Raw genomic sequence first — 20,498 nt, forward strand, 5'->3', positions numbered from 1 at the left:
TTTGGCACTGAGTTGAAGGGACACAGAGGCCTTATTAGCAGGAATAAATGAAAGTATTATGGAACAAAACAATTAAGCGGGACAGGATAACTCACAACAATGGACCAGATTGTATCATGCTTGCATTTCGCTTCATGGTATTGAATTCCCCCTACAAGTACAAGAGGATACAGCTAACAAAGGTAAAGCACCTCTCTGCTTTGGAAATTGTCCTGAAAGGTTATTTTCTATAATTGGAGACTACATCCTAAGAGGTTCTAAGCATGTGCACTTCTGCTTGCAGCCAAAAGGCCTAATCATAGGCTCTTTCCTACATTTACTTCAGTTAAAAAATAGCTTGTGTGCTAAATCTGTGCACCACTTATGTCTCACATAAAGCTTCAAATGTTTTCTTCCTCCCCTCCTGCCCCTACTAATAACATCTGCCTACCTCAAAAGGTTCAAGCAGGAATTGAATGACATAAATTAGGTCCTCAGCTCCTCATAGGAACCAGCCACACGACACAATGCCTTTGTCGGGTGGTTTTCAGTCCCTGAAGATCAGGAATAAACAGGTCGTTTGCACAAGGCGTCGTTTGCACAAGGCGAAGTGCCCAGGCTTGCCAGATTACTGGTGGGAAGAACCATATTCTGTCTTATCCAGACTATAAAGAGCTGATAGCAAGACATTATGAACATGCATTTTCCTTCATCCTTTACTTCGAGAACAAAGACAACCCCGCATTTTAACATTCTGCTTCCTTGTTCTTATGTAGGTTTCTGATATGAACTGTCATGAATTGGTGGCTCTGTCTCAAAGTCTCACAGGCTACATAAAACCACTTTATGAAAAATGACATCTTCTATACCAACACAGTATATTTGTGTCCAGTATTACTTATTGCATTATTTCCTCTGTATCTGTACGGACATATTATTGAAAAAGTACATATAGGGAATGCTTGGCTAAATTTTTAGGAAGGACCCCAATATTTTTTAATCCAGAAAATGGATTCAAAATTTTGAAGGCAGTTTAAATGGCAAAATTTACTTGCTGCAGTATTCAGAACAGTAGTTGCGTATTCACAGAATCACAGAATCACTAGGTTGGAAAGGACCTTCAAGATCATCAAGTCCAACCATTAATCCAGCGCCACCATGTCCCCTAAACCACGTCCTGAAGCACCACATCCACACGTTTTTTGAACGCTTCCAGAGACGGCGACTCCACCACAGAATCGCAGAATCACAGAATCACCACCTCCCTGGGTAGCCTGTTCCAATGCCTGACCACCCTCTCAGTGAAGAAATTTTTCCTAATATCCAATCTAAACCTCCCCTGGCGCAACTTGAGGCCATTTCCTCTTGTCCTATCACTAGTTACTTGGGAGAAGAGGCCAACACCCTCATCGCCACAACCCCCTTTCAGGTAGTTGTAGAGAGCGATGAGGTCTCGCCTCAGCCTCCTCTTCTCCAGACTAAACAACCCCAGTTCCCTCAGCTGCTCCTCATAAGACTTGTGCTCCAGCCCCCTCACCAGCTTCGTTGCCCTTCTCTGGACACGCTCCAGCACCTCAACATCCTTCTTGTAGTGAGGGGCCCAAAACTGAACACAGGATTCAAGGTGCGGCCTCACCAGTGCCGAGTACAGGGGCACAATCACTTCCCTACTCCTGCTGGCCACACTATTGCTGATACAGGCCAGGATGCTGTTGGCCGCCTTGGCCACCTGGGCACACTGCCAGCTCATATTCAGCCGCCTGTCAACCAGCACCCCCAGGTCCCTTTCCGCCGGGCTGCTCTCCAGCCACTCCTCCCCAAGCCTGTAGCGTTGCATGGGGTTGTTGTGACCCAAGTGCAGGACCCGGCACTTGGCCTTATTAAACCTCATACAGTTGGCCTCTGCCCATGGATCCAGCCTGTTCAGATCCCTCTGCAGAGCCCTCCTACCCTCCAGCAGATCAACACTCCCACCCAACTTGGTGTCATCTGCAAACTTACTGAGGGAGCACTCAATTCCCTCATCCAGATCATCGATAAAGATATTGAACAAGACCGGCCCCAGAATCGAGCCCTGGGGAACACCGCTTGTGACTGGCTGCCAGCCGGTATTCAATACTGTATTCAAAACAGTATGCTCATCTACTTACATACTCCCTCCCCCCCAATACTTCATTTGTTAGGAATCATCTCTCTTTTGATAAAGAGTTGTGGGTTCTTCCTTGCAATAAGAACCACAAGGGTGACCACAGACATGACTGTTATCAAGTTCATAGGAAATACTTGTACAGATGAGAAAATTTTCTTCCTTTTGCTTTTTTCTTTTCAACTGTGCCTGCAACCGAGAAGTTAATACACTGGCGTATTCACACATCTACATGTTGTCCATGAATAATAAGACTTTAATGACATGTGGGGCATAATGAAGCAAGGACTTACGCTTGGAATGTTTGTCACAGAGAGCCGATGCCCTCATGTCGCAGAGTCTCAGGGATCCTTTGCTGCTGCTGTAGACAAAGAGATTGCAGTGATGGGGATGAAACTCAGAGGCTGTAATCACTTCCGTCAGGTCCTCCATATTGGCTGGCTTTATATCTACAATGTCTGAATGGAAGTTTCATTAAAGAAAATGCAGTTGTTTGCAGGCAAACCATGATCCTTACTGCCTTCTTGAAGGCAGCATGATTATCTAAATGTCCATACATTTAATGTTTTTAGATAAAGATATACTCATTTCTTTGGCAGTAGGGTGTTTTTAAATTTCCATGCCTGCACCATCTATGCCAAACTCAAAAAGCCACTAGTCAACAATGGTTTTATAACAGGTGCCATTAGTAGGTCAACATTTGTCCATGCTGTGCAAAGAAAGACATTGAAAAACAGTATTCCAGGGGATTTGGAATTCTTACCTTCATTAAAACTAGTAGAGAGCAGGTAGCTATGTCTCCTGTAGTTGCTATTGAAATCACTGCTCTATCCTAGATAATACTGACTGATAGGGAACAATGTACCGCTCAGATCTCCTCACTCCAGTAACGGGTCACTGGCTTTTTTGATCACACAACTTAAGCTAAAAAATACACGTAGCTTAAGTTAAAACCCTCAAACAATAAATGCACGTTTTTGCAAAGGCAAATGTGACAAACACCGAAGTATTTATGCAAATAGTTTCATGTGAATATATATTAATATAACATCCTTTCTAAAAAAATTTGTGCACAGTATTGGTTTTGCTACTTGAATGCTTGTGAAAGAAGTATCTGAAATGGCATTCTTGGGTTTTTATGTAAACGATGCTCACTGCTGAAATCAATATGAATTTCTGTGACTCAGAACTGTACATCTGAATCATTTAAGTGACAAATCTGAAACAAAGATACATTAAAGATCTAGTTTCCCAAACCTGTCAGTTGGATCACCAAAGATTATCCACATGAAGTATACTTCATGAAGGCTCACATAGTGCCTCTCCAACATTTATATATCCACTTATACATATCACCTGCCTTGGTGAGCTAAAAAACAGATGCAATTAGCATGTATTTGGAGGAGAAGGCCAGCCTGTGGAAGATTACTTATAAAGAAGACAGTGAAAGAAAGAGTCCCATGAGGGGTCTGTAAGAAAGCAGTAGATGCAGAAGTATAAAATGAAAGAAGGATATATATGTAATACAGTACATTTAAATAAGATTGTACATTTTATATGGCCCTCAGCAATCCGCTGTAGATAAGTCATCCAAATGTTAACAAATCCTTCGAACAAGAAGAGTAACATTACCCTGTTTTACTGATGAGGCTGTGCGAGAGGCAATAAAGGATTTGCATAAGATCACATGGGAAATGCACGACAGAACAAACCCAGATCTACTGAGTCTCAGTTCAGTGCCCTAAACACAAATCATCTCAGTGCCTGGATTCCCTGAACATAAAAATTGAATCAGCTGACATTCAAAATTTAAACATCTCCGAGGATAAGATAAATGAGAAAATCTGTTTTACTGATGGCAAGAGAAATCACATCTCATGACACTAAGCCTGTTTCTGTTCCCACTGTGCCCGCTTCCCAAATGGAAGACCGTTAATTGATTTCTGTGGGAATGGGGTACAGTCTATCACCACCTTTACACTCTATACTTTGATCTTTCCCAAAAATACAGATCTGGGACACTACATTGAAAATAAACATAATACAAAAGATTCAGAGATAATTATCTTGATGACTTTGCATAGACACATACGTCACATTGGTTTTTTGGGGTTTTTTTTAATACCAAGTGGTTTAAAAAGGAAAATATCAGCAAAACTAGTAATATCTTGTGACATTTAATAACAAGTGGGAATGAATTAACGTTGCATTTCAACTGCACTCCCACTTACTTGCACTATCACATTTGTATCCATCTCCAAGAATCCACTGTGATTAATATTAGTGCAATGAATGTTTAGATGTAACAACACTGATTTACCCCTTCTATAAAGCATCACTGAACATTCTTGAAAATCAACAAGAAAGAATAACCTTTATTCAGTTATTTGTATTTGGTGAATCTGTCTCAAGAAATATCTTTAAGTAAAAGCAATTGCTTTCAGTGACTGAATTGCTTTCAGGAGTTCAGAGAAATTATAGTAACTCAATACAAGAATTTCACCTCTCAGCACAGAGATGAATAATTGCTAAGTGATGAGAAAGATATAAAATATAAATAGAGTATGTGAAGCAGTCATGGTAAGTATCATTTTTCTGGCTGCTGAAGACAATATTGATGAATTTCCCTTCATTGTATGAAATGAATAACCCTATGCTAAATAATGAAATTAAATATTCCATGCTCCTGCCAGAAAAGCAGGAAATACTTGAAACAGACTGCATTTCCAGATGTGATCTAAATCTCCACTAAGAAAGAACCTCATTGCCTACTGAGGATCATAGAGAAAATGTACCACTGAAAATTCATCTTTTCGTTAGATTTAGAAGAAATAAAACAGTAACACTTGTATTGAAGTAAACAATCAAGGGAATAGAGAGTTGCAGAAGAGATTTACCCCAAATGCATTTGTAATAATGGATGGAAAAACTGCCTTTGCTTTGACAGCTACAGAACCCAATGTATCAAAAGAAGAACATGTCACACAAAAGAACATTTTCCTCCTCTCATGATTTCTGCCATCTATTTGAAAACAATCAAGTACAGCTTGACATGTGACGTGTGGGAACTGTATTTAAACTAGCATGACATCGTAAGGGCAAGCATCTCCCATGAGACATTTCGCATTTCTATTTTTCCATCTTCCCTTTGTGTCTTTTTTTTCCTTTTAAGCACAACATCGCATGACAGAAAGATGTAAAAAAAATTGGACCAGACAGTATGCTTCAGAAACAGGCCCTTTAGTGAACTTGAAGAGCTCAAAGAAGAGGGAATCTGGCAGCAACTGATTAAATGAAATTCCATTGCTAAAGGGAAAAGTATTCTAATGGCACAAAACTGTAGACTTGTCTCCTACGCTACTTTCTTCCCTTGCAATTGTATCTTGGGAAGGGATGTCTTGAGTGTGGCGCGGTCCCTCTCCCCCACTTTACTCACATCTGAAATTCCAGTCACATCTGACTCCTGTTGTACCACATGTAATGTGATTAATTTTCAGAGTGTGGACAGAACAACTAGGATCAAAGCTATCTAAGACAGAAAGACCGAAGAGTCTTTGGTGCACTATTCGTAGTGCACTAGGATATAATTTGGTTGTCCTGAAAAAGCTGGTGTTCCTGGGCCTGAACAGGTAAGGAATTTCCCCTAAGAAAATGAAAAAGATCTTCACACTGCTTTGACTCCCACACATGCTTGCCAAGAACGAGGCATTTTCATCCCTGGCAGATAGCTGCACCAAGGGAAGGCTGAACTGGCGCCTTGCCAGCAATGGGCTGGAATGCACTGGCAATCTTTTAATTCATTAACACTAAAGCGAGGAACAGAAAATTTCTTCTTGCTTGTAAAAAATAGAACAGGTCTGTCCCTCCTAACCCAACTGTTTACCATCTAATATACCAGCTCTCCCCTCCATTGCTTGACTCAGTGAAACAGGATAAAGCTACGAAGAGGCCAACAGACTTTCTAGATGTTCTCCACAGCAAAATGGAAACGAAAGGTCTAGTATGCTTGGAGACAACAATGGTGAGAGATGATGTTCTTACAGTTGGGTTAGTAGAGCTACAAGATCAGGAGTTAATTTTGGGAAAGGCAACAAAGATACTCCAAGGCAATGTAACCTTTAACTTTGGCTAAAAGTGTCTATGTTGCTTTCCCAAAATTATTCAAGAACAGAGGTATAGCATAGGAGAGCCAGCAGGCAGGACAGGATCTGACTGAGAGGAGAAAGGAGGCTTTAGGGAAAGATCTGAGGGAGAGCAGGGAGGGAAGCAAAACAGTGGGAGAGGAAGGAGGAAAGAGCATAAGGAAAAGCATGATTAACTATGTGCAACAATACGCAGTGTGAGGGATGCAATCTGAGTACACGATTCAGTCATATGGTTTAGTCCTAATCCAGTATTTTCTGCTGCTGTTGTGCATCTGATATTAAAATGAGGATGACAGGAGAAAGAAGATTTGTTCCGCTGCCTCTGGGCCACTGATCTAATAGAAATATCCCCCTCTGGGAGAAGTCACTCCATAAAGTTCCTTTTACTGCAGGTTACAAAGATGACCCTCACCTTCATCCAAAATTCAAATTAATCAGACTTCTCCTCTTGATTAGCTAGAATATAAATGAGCATGCCTGCTTTATGCTCATGCCAAAACATGTATAACAAGAATGTGGAAAACACACAGGGTTCCTGCTGAGCAAAAAAGGTTCCAGAATAAGTTTCCTTGTACGATAACGGAAACATAGCAGTCTCCTCAAAACAGATTAAATTCCCTTTGAAGTGAACAGTGTGCATAAAGAAATAGCTGCTTCGTCTTCCTGAAACCATCCAGGAATTCTACAAGAAACTGAGTTTTGTAGAAAAAAACCTTGCAACTCACAAGCTATAGCATATAAAGGACTGAATCTTATATCATTATTTTGGAATCATTTTTATATGAGTTTTGGGTTCACTGCGAGAAGGAAATAATTTGTATAGTGAGATGAAGGTTACAGAAAAAAAATTAATTGCCCCCTTTATTCAGCTGCAATGGAGGAGAGAGTCTTTCTTTCTTTAGAAAGCCAGGCAGAATTTTCCATAACAACTCCACAAGAAAACCAAAATTCTCATCTTTCTTATTTCAATATATGCTGATGTGACACTTAATTTTTACCCCTGTGTAGGGCTTGCATTTTTGCAATTTTTAAGCACTTTCAAAACATAAACTTCAGCATAACATACCTTCCCAAACCTTGCTGTTCCCTGTGTTTTCCACAGAGGTTTGTTCCAGCTCCTAATTTTGTCTGCATCTCACACCTACATTCCAGCCTAGTCCTAGAAAGATTCACTGACTAGTAGCTGAAATCAATAGCAATTCATCGAAGTGCCAGGGCTTCAGTTTAGGGTAATTGATTACCGCGGTCCTGCTGAGGCTCTATACTTTTAACATAAGCATTTCTCTGAGTGGTTTCCTCTGTTAGTCATTCAGTGCACGCTATTTTCATTACAGGGAGGGAACTGTGATGCTTACAAATCAAGCTCTACCAGTTTTACACTTCCTACATGGTGGATATATCATTCCTATACCATGCACCAGCTGAGGGAACTAATCCAAATGGCTACAGTTTTCTTCCAGGCTGGGTACATCAGGGGAGCGGGGACAGAAGCAGCCTCAGTATGCTTGATAACATCACGATGTGATTACGTCAATCTTACTATGAAAGAAAGAAGCATGTCCTAACTTTTAAATAACCATCCACTTACTCCTTTCTTCTCATTTTATAAAGATACACCATATGTTTTCACTGTTGAATGACAATTCTACAATAGGCATGTCATGACAGTAAGAACACCACTGGATAGGGTCCGGCTTCTGAATCTCTTGTCTTTCAGACCTGTTGTCCAAGAGTCAAGGGTTTCTGAAACGGATTGTCAATAGGTTAATGGATTTGGCCTTTTCTTCAAATTCCAGTTTTACCTTAGGCAAAGAGATGACCCAGTGTTTATATTCTAAGTACTCCTAATAGCACAGTGCCAATGCTTTTTATCACACAGCATTCGCCCACTGCTCCACTAAAAGCACGTGCCGTATGGGTTTTATCAAAAGCCCAGATAGCTGCAGTTACATTGTCTATACCATTTGATTCTTCTGAACCACAAAAGCAGAAACTGCTGCATAAGGGTGTGCCCCTTCAAGCTGTCTTGGACTAGTATCTGCTAATGCAAGGTACTGATCCATGCCTGAAAATTACTTAGTAATACAGTGCCAGCCCAGTTCCATATTTAGTTCTACAGTCTTCATAACAATGATTCTTCAGACATCATCCTGGAGTTGGGAACTCCTGCAACAGTCTCACACTGGTGGTGATTGCTAAAAATATCAATTTAAATGGCTTGATTTTGATTGGCAATAAAACATCTCCATCAAAGGTGTTTAGATGGTGCCATTATGATAGTACAAAGGCTTCTGACAGCTTCTTTTCTGTATTTTTCTTCATATCAGGATTGTGAGATACAGAAAGAGTAAAAACTGCTATAAGGCCTGTTAGCTCTATGTGGAAGGCCAAGTCATAGACAAGTACGTTAGGTGCTGTGCAAATACAAAGTAAAGGGATTGCTCATAATATAAAGAACAAGTACAAAGCGCATACAAAGAGAAGATTAAGTAACAATATAGTTCTGTGGACCTCTGAGGTTTCTTAACTCAAGGATTACAGCATAAGTTAGATAAAAAAAGACATGTTAGTGGAAGAAGAAAAGACATGGTCATAGTTAAGAGGCTGCAGTAGCAATAAACTTTCCAGCTACTCAGCTAGAACTAGCCAAGAAAGAGAATTTAGCTGCATTAAGTAAACAAGAGGTATAAAAAATTAAGCTACTGTCAAGATCTAACTCACCCAGAGATAGTATGATATATTCAGTACATCCTCCTGCCTTATTCGTAATACTCACTTACACAGCCTGGATAATAAGGAGGTCTGCATTCTGGAGTCCCCCAGGACTAAGGGACTAACAAGATTTGTTCAAGGCAGAACAGGATGCCGGGGACAGAACTTAAATACAAAACTTCTGAACCAAAGATGCAGATCCTGGACTTTCTGTCTCAAGTTGGAATTCATTTGGAATTGGAGGTACTTGGTAAGAAATTAAAAGTAGTATTAGGAAACATTTTCAATTCATTAAGTTCAAAGCAAAGGAAAATCAGTATCAGTGTCAATGTTTTAAACATAATGAAGCTGAAGCATGAAGTGGCAAAGACTTGGCAAAGGTCAGCCTAAGGGTGAGCACGAGCAATAGTTCTGAATTCTGATTTAGCAGTCTCTCCCCTCCCTATCCACTCCAGGCATGTGAGTATTCACTCAGTTCTTTCCTTGCTTAGGTGGTTTTGAGAGGTTCTTTTGTTGTTACTACATTTGCCTTTTGGAATTTTCCCCCAGAATGCAGACCAGGCTGAAGACTCATTCTGAATTGGAGAGATCTCATTCTGATCTTTGTAACATCAGAATTACTTTGCACTCCTATTATGTTGGTAGAATATGAACAGAAAGCAGCAAGAAAGCCCCAAGTCTCCATTACACAAATATTACTTGAAAAAAAGAATCAACATATTTTTAATGTATTTAGTAAAAGTTTAGGAAGCTACTTTTATGTTCAGTAAACCTCACAGACTTTGCTGTATGTGAATTGAAGAAAAACAAATCTAATATAGAAGAGAAACTGCCTGTGGAGTAGCTGCAGCGTTTGAATAAGCGTTGAAAGCAGAGAACTGTAGAATAGCACTGCTAGGAAAGAGAGTATTTAAAACGGTGCAAGTCATGTCCAGACTTTCTCATAGACGGGCCTATTCATATACATTGCAACCATTAATTTACTTAGAGAATAATGAATTTAGAAGTAGATACTGGAAAATTTTAATTTATTTAAGAACTGAATTTCTGTCTTGTTTTCTAGAACAGAGTTCTAGCATGCCTGCTTTAGCGACAATCACATGCACGTTCAAATTTTCAAGAGCAAAGAAATCATTATCTGCATATACACAGCTGAGAGCAAAATTAAGCGGATCAGTCAACACAGGAAGACCTGCCTTTGTAAATGCACATCTGCATTTTTCTGTGTACAACACTCAATCACTGAAAGGCTGCAAAGTCATATTTAGTTAATATATTTGCATATTAATTACTTATGATTTGTCTGAAACTATTGTGGGATGCTTAATGTTACATTTGGAACATAAATACCAGAAGAGCCTCAGGTAGATATAAATTATTAATAGAAGAGACTTATTAAGTCACCTAGCTCAGCTTCTCTTAGGCAGTATTATACTATGTAGTACAGTAAGTGGCACCATGTATCACATACTAGCAAGGGTTCCAAGAAAAGAGTGCAACTTCAACATAGCATGGCATGGACAAATGGTAAACTAAAGAAATATAATCTCATAATTTAGCAATCTGCTTTCCTCAAATCAATGAGATGTTTAAAAAAGAACCGAGAGGGATCTACTTGGTTTGCTGAATCCAGTCCCTGGTAGTACAGAGAAATACGACATATATAACTTCCTAAGCTCCATCTTAAAAGTTGCCAGGGATTGTTTCCCTCATAACTTGGAAAGAAGAGATAAAATGTCTTTGTCTTTTTTTTTTTTTTAATGAATAACCTATGCACTAACAGGCAATACCATCAAGAAATTTCTTCTTGATAATTACTAAAATCCCATGCAGCTGAGGAAGATCTGCCTATTAAAAGGCAGACACAGAACTTCCAGCTGGAGGGTATAGACTCTTTAGAGCATTTTGGTGGGGATTTTTCTTTCCCTTTATGCAATTTATTCTGCTATATACCTTTCAGAAAATGCCAATACAGCAGTATTTGTACCCCGGTAGAGGAGAATAATTCCATATTTTAACTGAAGTTACAATTCAAGTCCCAAAGGACTAATTTTTTGCAAAATTTAGCTAGCTAGAAGTATCTTCTAGAGCATAACGCTCTCCCCTTCCCCTGCATGTTTGTTATAGAAGTAGTTAAATAAAACTACCTTCAAAAATACCCAGACACTTCTGAAAAATAGGTACTTTAAAAATACTAATAAAGGCTTACATTCAGAATTTGTACTGATATTCTGACTGCAACTAACTTTGCACTGCCAAGAAATCCCTGAACACGACCAATGTGAAAATGAGGAACAGATTCGGTTCTCATGAGAAACTCCATAGTGAAAGTTTTCCTATATTTCTTTCTTTTCTGTGTCAAATTACCTGATTAAAACCTGTTGGAAGGACTTATTATCTAGTTGCTTAATTTATGTGAAAGGATGTACAAAAATGCCCATCAGCTTGGACTCTAGACACTGCCAGAAATACAGATTCCAGGAGTTTGAAACTCCAAGGCAAAGGGGTTCAATATTCACAGCTGTATGCCTGTTTGTTTGCTTGACGTGCTTTGAGAACCTTGATTCCAGACAAGTCATGTAGCTTGTAGTCAGTATGAAAACAGTCAAAATAGAGTTATTCTTAACTCTGGTGTTATAACTTTGTTAAAGTTAATATCACCTTTATTTACAAAGCATTTTTATTCCAAAGGTCCTAAAAGTGACCTCCCTTAACTACTGCAATTTCACATGCAACGGCACTACCAAAGTGCAGTCCTTGCCAGTGTATTACCACAACAGAAAAAGAGAGAAATATCTATATTAACGAGAAGTACCCTGACTCCTTCAATAGTGAGAAAAGCTTCCATAGTCTCAGGTTTTAAAGACTCAAACGGAACACAGAGGAACAAGTGCAAAACTGCAAGTTTTACAATACCTGAGATGACTGTGTGTGCATTTTTATGACATCTCTGTTCTTGTATGGAATACTCTTCAAGCCAAAAGATTTTAGCCAATGAGTAAAGCAAGTTATATTTTCTTTTTCTTTATGTTAATACTCTGCAAATGATTGTGCCTTGCCAGGTTAATTTCAAGTCCAAACTCACACGGGAACGAGAATAATTAGACTCATTTAAGAGAATTCTCCCCTCTGGCAGAGCTGATTAAATTATTTATACATTATCTTTTCGTATAATTGTACCTAGAACTGTGTAAATGGTTTTTTTGTCTAACTTTCAATAAATTCATAATACATGTTTTTCAAGTTGGATACACCACCTGCACCTGTGACAATACAGAATGGCTCATTTTTAAAATGCTTCAGTGAGAAATTAATCCAGAGGGAAACAGAAGCATGCAATTTAAAAGCTTCCACAACGACACCATACTGATTAGAACTCATCAACTGAAGAAATAAAATTAGTAAGACAATAAATCTTGGACCAAAACCTCTTACCCTTTTCCACAGGAATAACTTCATTGACTGCAGCCACATTACACTAAAATATGAGTGCTACTTAGCTGAGTATCAGCTCTGTGATGTGACCCTTCATCTGTAATTTAATATTCCTTGCTATAGTTCCCAAGTTCCTCTTTGCTAAAGATCTCAGATTCTAGATAAAACTTGAAAATGCTAATTGAATAAACCACTAGAGTGACAAAAGGAAATCTGGTTGGTGATGCTGACATTCATTTCAGCTCTAGTAAGTGCTCTTTCTCTCTTTGATAGCAATAAACTTGAGAAAGCTTGAGATAACGATATTTTAAAGGGCATTCCTGGTACAAAACAGTAAGTTGTTTGCTACAGCCCCAATTAAATTGGAAAGCAATTGGCTCTATGGAGATTTGCGAAAGGTATCTTTGCACCTATTGTAAAATTCTAAGTATCTTCTACAGTTGCATTGCCTAGATCACTCTACAAACACATGAATACAGTGAGATCCCATTTGCATCCTTTAATGTACTATTAAAGAGTTCTGAAATGGCTTTTACAGGCTAAGGATTTCACACTATTCTTTATCACTTGCTACAACTTCTGTCAATTTTCTTTTCCCTTTTTGCTATTCACTGTACAGTTTTAAAAAAACAAGAGTATTTCAGTGCCTCTGGCTATGTTTTTCCTTACCTCTGCAGCAACAAAATAACAGGTATGGGTCTATATTTGGGGACAACTGCATTAGAGAAGACAGAGGGTTAAATGAAGAAATCCATTAAAAGGATAATATAATCACATACTTACTCATTCAAGTTGTGTATGGACAGGAGTGATAAGTAAGAAAATTACGTATTCTGATTAACAAATTAATATTTTTATTAAACAATATATCTGCATTGCAGTAATTATCCCAAGGCTATAGCTATGCTCAAATCACCTTAAATTAACTTCTTTAAAAGCAACTCCAGAAAATGGAAGAGTCTGGTCTTTGCCAAGAATGCAAAGGCCTCATCTATAATTAGATTTTCACAGTCAGGCTCAACTCTTCCAATTTATTTATTTTTGGAGAATGGCTAGAAGGGGAATATTTCCACAGCACTATCCCATGCCCTGAAGATACGGGTATCTGACACTCCAGCCATGTATTGTTTCCTTTCACCGCAATGTACATTTCAGCTGTCTGGCAGGAGGGTCTCAGACAGCAATTCAATGCTAAAATACTGTTTACCTAGCTCTGATATCGCTCCTTTGGCTATTAGATGTGCCCTGTCATCCAATTCTCTCTGACTGGCTGATAGTCAAATTCCTGAGATAGGAGTCAATTTAAGGTGATGAGAATAGTTAAGAAGCAACTGTTTCTGACAAGGATCATAAAGTATCTTCTGGCAAGAAACAAAACCAAACAAAAGTCTTGAAAAAACACTTTCACAAATTTATTCATGGTTTTCAGAGCTCCCTAAATCTGGACTTAAGGTCTCCTAAAAGATGCTGAGACTCCTCTGTATTTCTTGAAAACAAATCATCCTTAAGGTCCTTACAGTCTCCACACTCAAAGACTCACTGGCTATAATTATTATCTATTACTTGAATGACAGCAGTTAATTATAAAGACTGCAGTTTACACAAGATAACACATGACTGTTCCTGCTCTGAAAAGCTTAAAAACTGTAGTCAACTAAGATATTCTACAGTAGATGATGGCCACATCAGAAATAATGTTTTGTCCAAACTGGACATAGTCTTACTGCAACAGAAGCAGAAGAACCAAGTTAATGCCTGATGTAGAAGCTGCATATATGTTAGTGCCTGCAAGACAAAGTCATTTAGGTGATCCTAGAAATGCAGTTCTCTCTTTGCACTAGGGACACATAGAATTTTTCTTACAAATTAGTCTGTGGAGAGTTCATGAAAAGCTCCATCTACTACTGGGATTTGACACAGCTCAAAGTAGGTGACAACTTACAGTTACGCATACTTACCTATTTACTAATTTTATTCCTCAGTTGACACTAAAAACATTTCTTCTATGATTTTAATAAAAGAATCCCTACTGCATTCTTCCTAACAGGCAGCAGAAGCACACATCAAGGACTTTCCCAGCTATTACATTTCTAAAATCCTTATTCTGGTGGTCTCACAAGATACTTTGTTTAAAGCTTAAAATACTTTACTTTATGCCACGTTTGACTACAGTGGTTACAAAGAACAGATGCCTGATGCATTGTAATACTGCTTAACAGCTCCATTAAAATGATGAGTGGGTTTTATTCTGTTAAAAGCTGTCTTTCTCCAGTTTAATGTATATTAAAAAATTCTTTTGACAGTGCATACACAATTTTGACATTGGAACGCTGCCTAGTTTTGCTTGTACACATAGGTAGGTGTAGTATGTAGTTAATATTTTAACATAAGTGGTTACTGTACTTTAAGCCATCACAGTCTGAGGCTTAATGTTACAAACATCATATAAAGCAAATGCAAATTGATACATGAAAAAGATATAAGATACCAAAATGCATTTCAATTTTTTGTCTCCAGAAATACTGATTTCTACTATATTTACTAAATTTACTTTAACTCTTACGTTGGCTAACAAAGATTCTGTCACCTTCCTAGCTCTTGGATCTCCTACAATGATGCATAAACTTGATATTTGGAAATTCAAGCTATTCTAAACCCACCTGACTACAAATCTGTGTCTTGATCTCCAGTGGGGTTTATTTTGGATGACATTATCTGTGAACTTCTCGGCACAATGAGGAAGTCCAACAACTCAAGGAAACACAAAGTGGTTTTTACTTTCATGGAATCAAGGATTTATTTCTGAATAAGCCCACCAAGAGGAAAATAAAAGAATATCAGAATTTGGGTGGGTTAGCACTTTAGACAAGAAATAGTGTATATGTACGTCACCTTGACAGTAGCAAAACATCCTTCTTCCCTCTTCAATAACTACTGTAGCCAGAACAAATAGTATAGTAATACTTGCTTTTTGATGTCCACAATACTAATTGAAAAAGCCCAAAAGTATTGTATGGAAGAGCCCAACTCAGGCAACCATTTATAAACTTGGTGTATTGGTTAAGCTTTAAGTCAGTATGGACAAGACATGAAAACTCTGTCAGATATGAAAGTCACCCCAGGCCTCCCTACAAACCATAACTTTATCCGAAACATAACATCTGAAAAAGATGACATGAATTGCTTATACTACTTAATGCAAAGAATCTTTCCATAAACAAGGCACTATTTTTCATGATTTCAAGGATTCTCTTAAGTACCCTTACACACCATCATATGTATACAGGATAGCACTTTCTTGCGGTCCCATCAGCAGCACTTCATAAGCTTTATGGTGGAGCTTGTTCCTATTCCTGAGCCTTGGTACATGACATATGATCTGTTGCCACTCACATGTATGGTGCTTTGCTGACACAGAAATATTCAGCATTAGGAATAAGAACTATATAAGAACTACAGTACCCGCTGCCAATCTATTAATTGCATCTTAGCAAAACTAAATATTGAACTACACCAGTGTAAATGATCCTCAGGTTACCAGGTGATTTGGTATCTCCAGTTGCATAGGTAATTTGAAAATAATTTATTTTTAATGCACAAGTACTCTAAGCGGAAAGATCTCAAACCCAAAAGTTAACAGGCAAAGTCAATGGTAACTACCATATTGTAGAGAATCAGATCACTTAAAATCAACCTGAAATTAATCGCTAATCATTGCTAAACGGACAGCCTTGAATTTCCATCTAGTACAGTCATTTTTCAAATGAAAAACTTTTCTATTGCTTCAGGTAAGAGTACGTTAAATGGAAAATTCTTGGGAGAGATAAGTAGGCTTAGTACTACAACACTTCTCCTAAATTTATTATCAAATGACTAAATGCTAAGCACTGGCATTGTAAAGATTCATTTCAGTGGACAACAAAGTTTTTGCTTCTGATTACCTTTTGCAAGGTTAGAATTGTCATATATTTTTTTAAAAACACTAAATTATTTTTCTCTGTCCATTAAAGCAATTGATCCCTAGCAAAAAACCTCTGTTGGTGCTCAGTGAAATTCCATCCCTTTGCATTCTGGCAGTTAACAGATCTCTACAGAGCAAAGATATACTGATATACTTTTCCAAAACTAAACCATTTTCCTACCTTTTCTTAATCTCTGTTACCTTCAGAATTTCTCTCTCCTGAATAGTTTGACACTTTATCTAATGCAGAATTAGAATATGGATTAAAGTAATGGAAAGTGGAATTTCACTGGGCAACATTCAGATTCTGGGTTGAAACTCCAGCAAACTTATTTAGCTCTAACAGTCTTTGTTTAATTGAGTATAAGGTGGGGCTAAGACAGAGTAATCTAAAAATTTTATTGCAATAAAAATATTTTAAAATAATTGTAAAGTATTTAATTGTGTATAAGTATGTGAAGCACTTCAGAAATACAGAAGAGGAATGACCTCTATCATGACCTGTTTGGAATGTAATTATCAGCAGATGAGAAATGGCAATGCAGCAAAGAACCTAACAGTTAAGTATTGATACTTGGCGTGAACTTTATTTATTCACAAGTTTCATGCAATAGAATTTCTTCTTTTTTATTTTTTATCCTTTTTCCTCTACATACTGTTCTTCCCCACAGCTTTGCAAGATAGGGCACTGGAGCCTTTAGTCAGCATTTCTAGTGGCTTATCTCAAATTAGAGCACAATCCAACACCTATCAAAATGCACAGAAAACCTCCAGTTGGCAGTACTCAGATGTCAGTTAGGTGTCAAAATCTCTATTTTTACTACTGTCAACTCTTATTTTTACTAGAAGGACAGCATTCCCCTGCTGAAAAAGGTGGAGACTAAAGAGTGCATTACATCAATCCCGAATCTAATCAGCTTGTTGAAAATAGCTTTTTTCCCCTCAGTTATTCATGTAGGAGTGTTTTAATTAGAAAAGCAAAGCAACCGTTTCTCGATAGTTACACTTTAAAAGAGCTTGCCAAGCCTAGAAAACAGGGCACACAGTACCTCTGCAGTCCTTCACTTCTAACTTACAGACCCGTTTTTAGTTTTGCAGACATCTTCATTCTCCTTTAAAGGAAAGACTCTGGGAAGTAAAGAATAAACGAACACAAATTTGAGGAAAAGCTACTCAAACGTTGCTAGTAGAAACTCAGCTAGAATACGACTGCATGGTGGAATATATACCTTTTAAATACATGATACAGATTGGCAGAATCTTGATAGAATAGGAAGTGCTAAAAGGTATTACACAGCTCCCAGAAGAGTAGAAATAATGTCTGCCATCTCCCCAAACAGAAAGTGTATGCTTGAGGAAAACAGTGCTGCAGGTGGGGGTGGCAGCAGGATCTCATGCCGTACGGGCATTTTTTCGAGAGTGCAGAAAATGCATCCTTGTGCTCACAGCTTGTGCACAGTCATCCTGGCTGAGGAATTTTTATAGAAACAACCTTCTCTCACTCAAGGGCATAAACTTGCCAGCTTACAGCTCCACAAATGCCGAGAGAATACTGCAGATTTGCTTTTGGGCTAGCATTCAAATGCTTAGCACTGAGGCAGGTAACAGGAATTTTGTAAGGCTAGCTATCTTCCCCAGCCTGGGGGCTGCTCCCAGAGCACTATGTGCCCTATATATGCCCTATATTCTGGTGCACAATGGGCTGCCACAGACTTAGTCTCCATCAATGTACCAGGTTATTTTGTTTTTTCTAGTTCTTTTCTTTTTTGTTGTTGTTTACTTCTGAAGTAAATTGATTTCCCCAAGATACGGTGCCTAACGATCTGACTATCCATGATATGCTTCAAATACTGGAATACATTAGACTGTAAGAAGGCCCTATGGTAATTTGCTAATTAGCTTAACCCTTTGGGGACACAGAAGAAGGAATTTTTTATTAAAACAGGGTAACCCTAGACTATATTGATCTGACTGAGAAATGAGTATTTTAGTCAAGATGAGTCTCAAGATGAGTACATGCTGGAAACAGTGATGTTGTTTCCATAGCAATGCCATGACAGCCTCTAGACTGAAATAGTGTGCTACCAGGAAATGAAGGGAGTTCAAGTGCTACGAGCTACATAGTTCTGTGAGCAATCCAAATATGTTCTCATAAAGAATATTCAGTACAGCTAGATAGTCCAAAGATTGCTGCTGATGTGAAGTAAGCCTTATCAATATGCTTCCAGCAGTCCCGTTTTCTCCTTCACTACACCCAAGATGACTTATCTAAAGGCTTAAGTTATGGGCAACACCGCTAAGCCTTTTTAGACTGAACATTAACAAATACAGCAACCTTAACCTCACTTCTTTTCTAGTGAAGAATATCATCCATAATTAAGGACACTGATTCTCATTCTCCATAACAAAACCAAACACATTAAACCTTTTAGCGAAGAAAAGCCTCATATGTGCAATTATTTACCAGCTGACCTTCCCCCTTCCTTTTCTCTCACCTCCTCCTCTCCCTTGCCTCCTCCTGCCCAAACGATACTGAGCAAATCTGCTTGCAAGTGAGAAGCAATGTACAGAACTCTTGCATATTCCTCATGAAAATTTACACAGCCATAGCATAAAACTCACTTGTCTGCTTTTTACCCCAGTTAGTGTTTATGCTAATGCAAAAGCAAATCAGAAAACCACTAATTGTATTTTATTTGCCTAAGGCTTTACCTAAGACAAATATTCTGGTCAAATTCTGCAAAGCTCATTTAAAATATTTTCCAAAGGAGACAGAAGGAGAATTAACTTAAGATGCGCATTGCTTTGTCTTTTCACTTTCAAAGAAATGAACAATTCTCAGTGATTTGTAAAACTGCTAAAATAATGCTTATAACTGTTCTCAAATAAAATTCTACAAGACTAAGTACTTTACTTGAAAAACACCCCAGCATACCACTGCTAATCCATTCTTTCTTCAGCGTTTCCCATGCAATTTGTAAAGATGTTCAAACATGAGCTGAATGTCCAGAAAATCTACCACTGTATTTGCTGTTTGTGTCACTGTCACAGCCAGCCTCTTGGGTAAACAGATTGTAGTTCATTATATGTAGCAGTGCTGCCTCTGATGGAAAGCAGAAAGACAAATACACATCACTGCCAGATCCCTTATTAACAAATACCACTTTAAACCAAAATGTTTTCTATTTATTGTTTTAAACACGTATTTCAAGGAATCAAGCCTCGCATGTAAAACAGCAAAATGCTTCAATTCCATTTTGCATCTAGTAAAAAGATGTGAAGCAAGCATTTTTAAAACTGCCTGAGCCTCCTCCTGCCTGTCCCCCTAAGTGTGTTGCAGAAGGCACCGAGCCCAGCAACATTCATTTATAATTTAAACTGTTTCCTTGGCAGAATTTTTTCATCTTAATACGTCTAGTCCTAATTGCAGCCGGCACACCCAATGTTTTTACCAGAAGCTCATCTACATCCAGGGGAGCTTTATGTAACTGGGTTTTCTGTAGGACAGAAATGCAGTTTCTTTATGGGACAGATGTTGAAATCTAGTGGAAAATGTGCCCCTGCATTTTACAAGGATTTAGAGGGCACCATAAGGACAAAAAGATACCTGTGGAAAGACTGATACAGGTTTAACTTACTCATCCCCTTCTTCCAGTTACCGTGGTCGCCTGGTTAATTCCCCAATATGAGTAAATTCTGTAACTATCTATCTCACCTTCTTTTGGAACACCTATCGCAACTTTCCTCTTTATCAAATAATTAAGTAAAAGTAATCTGCTTGATGATCTGGTTTGGACAACTGAGTACAGATACAGCTTATATTGTCTGAAACAGAAGTGGATACAGCCTATCTAACTCGGTCTACTCTGCTGAATACATACTGGTATCCAGCCACACAAGCCCATCTACTGCCACCATGGCCAGCTTAGCAAGAGCAGTTTGCCCCTAGCATTGATCATCCCTTTACCTAGTGTTCTTCCCACCACCTCCAAAACTCTCTCATCACAGTCCTCCCAGATGCTTGTTCATGTGTATCTCAAAGAAGCAGCAATATCTGTATCTCAGTCCAGGAGAGAAATCCAGTTATCCCAAAATAACGCACATAAGTATCCCAAAGCCA

The 20,498-nt window shown here is 38.4% G+C and overlaps 1 protein-coding gene across 3 annotated transcripts in view; it reads right to left on the reverse strand.

Moving 5' to 3' along the window:
* PPP2R2C (protein phosphatase 2 regulatory subunit Bgamma) overlaps positions 1-20,498 on the reverse strand; it is a gene marked incomplete at both ends in the record, with an annotated part of 144,196 nt that overhangs the window by 27,376 nt on the left and 96,322 nt on the right. For all 3 annotated transcript variants that reach the window (XM_081998787.1, XM_081998785.1, XM_081998786.1), the window contains one exon: positions 2,419-2,583. In XM_081998787.1, the coding sequence (XP_081854913.1) occupies positions 2,419-2,583 (165 nt within the window). The remainder of the gene's footprint in view (positions 1-2,418; positions 2,584-20,498) is intronic.

Source organism: Phaethon aethereus, assembly GCF_964289735.1.
Source record: "Phaethon aethereus genome assembly, chromosome: 4".
NCBI classification, from domain to species: Eukaryota; Metazoa; Chordata; class Aves; order Phaethontiformes; family Phaethontidae; genus Phaethon; species Phaethon aethereus.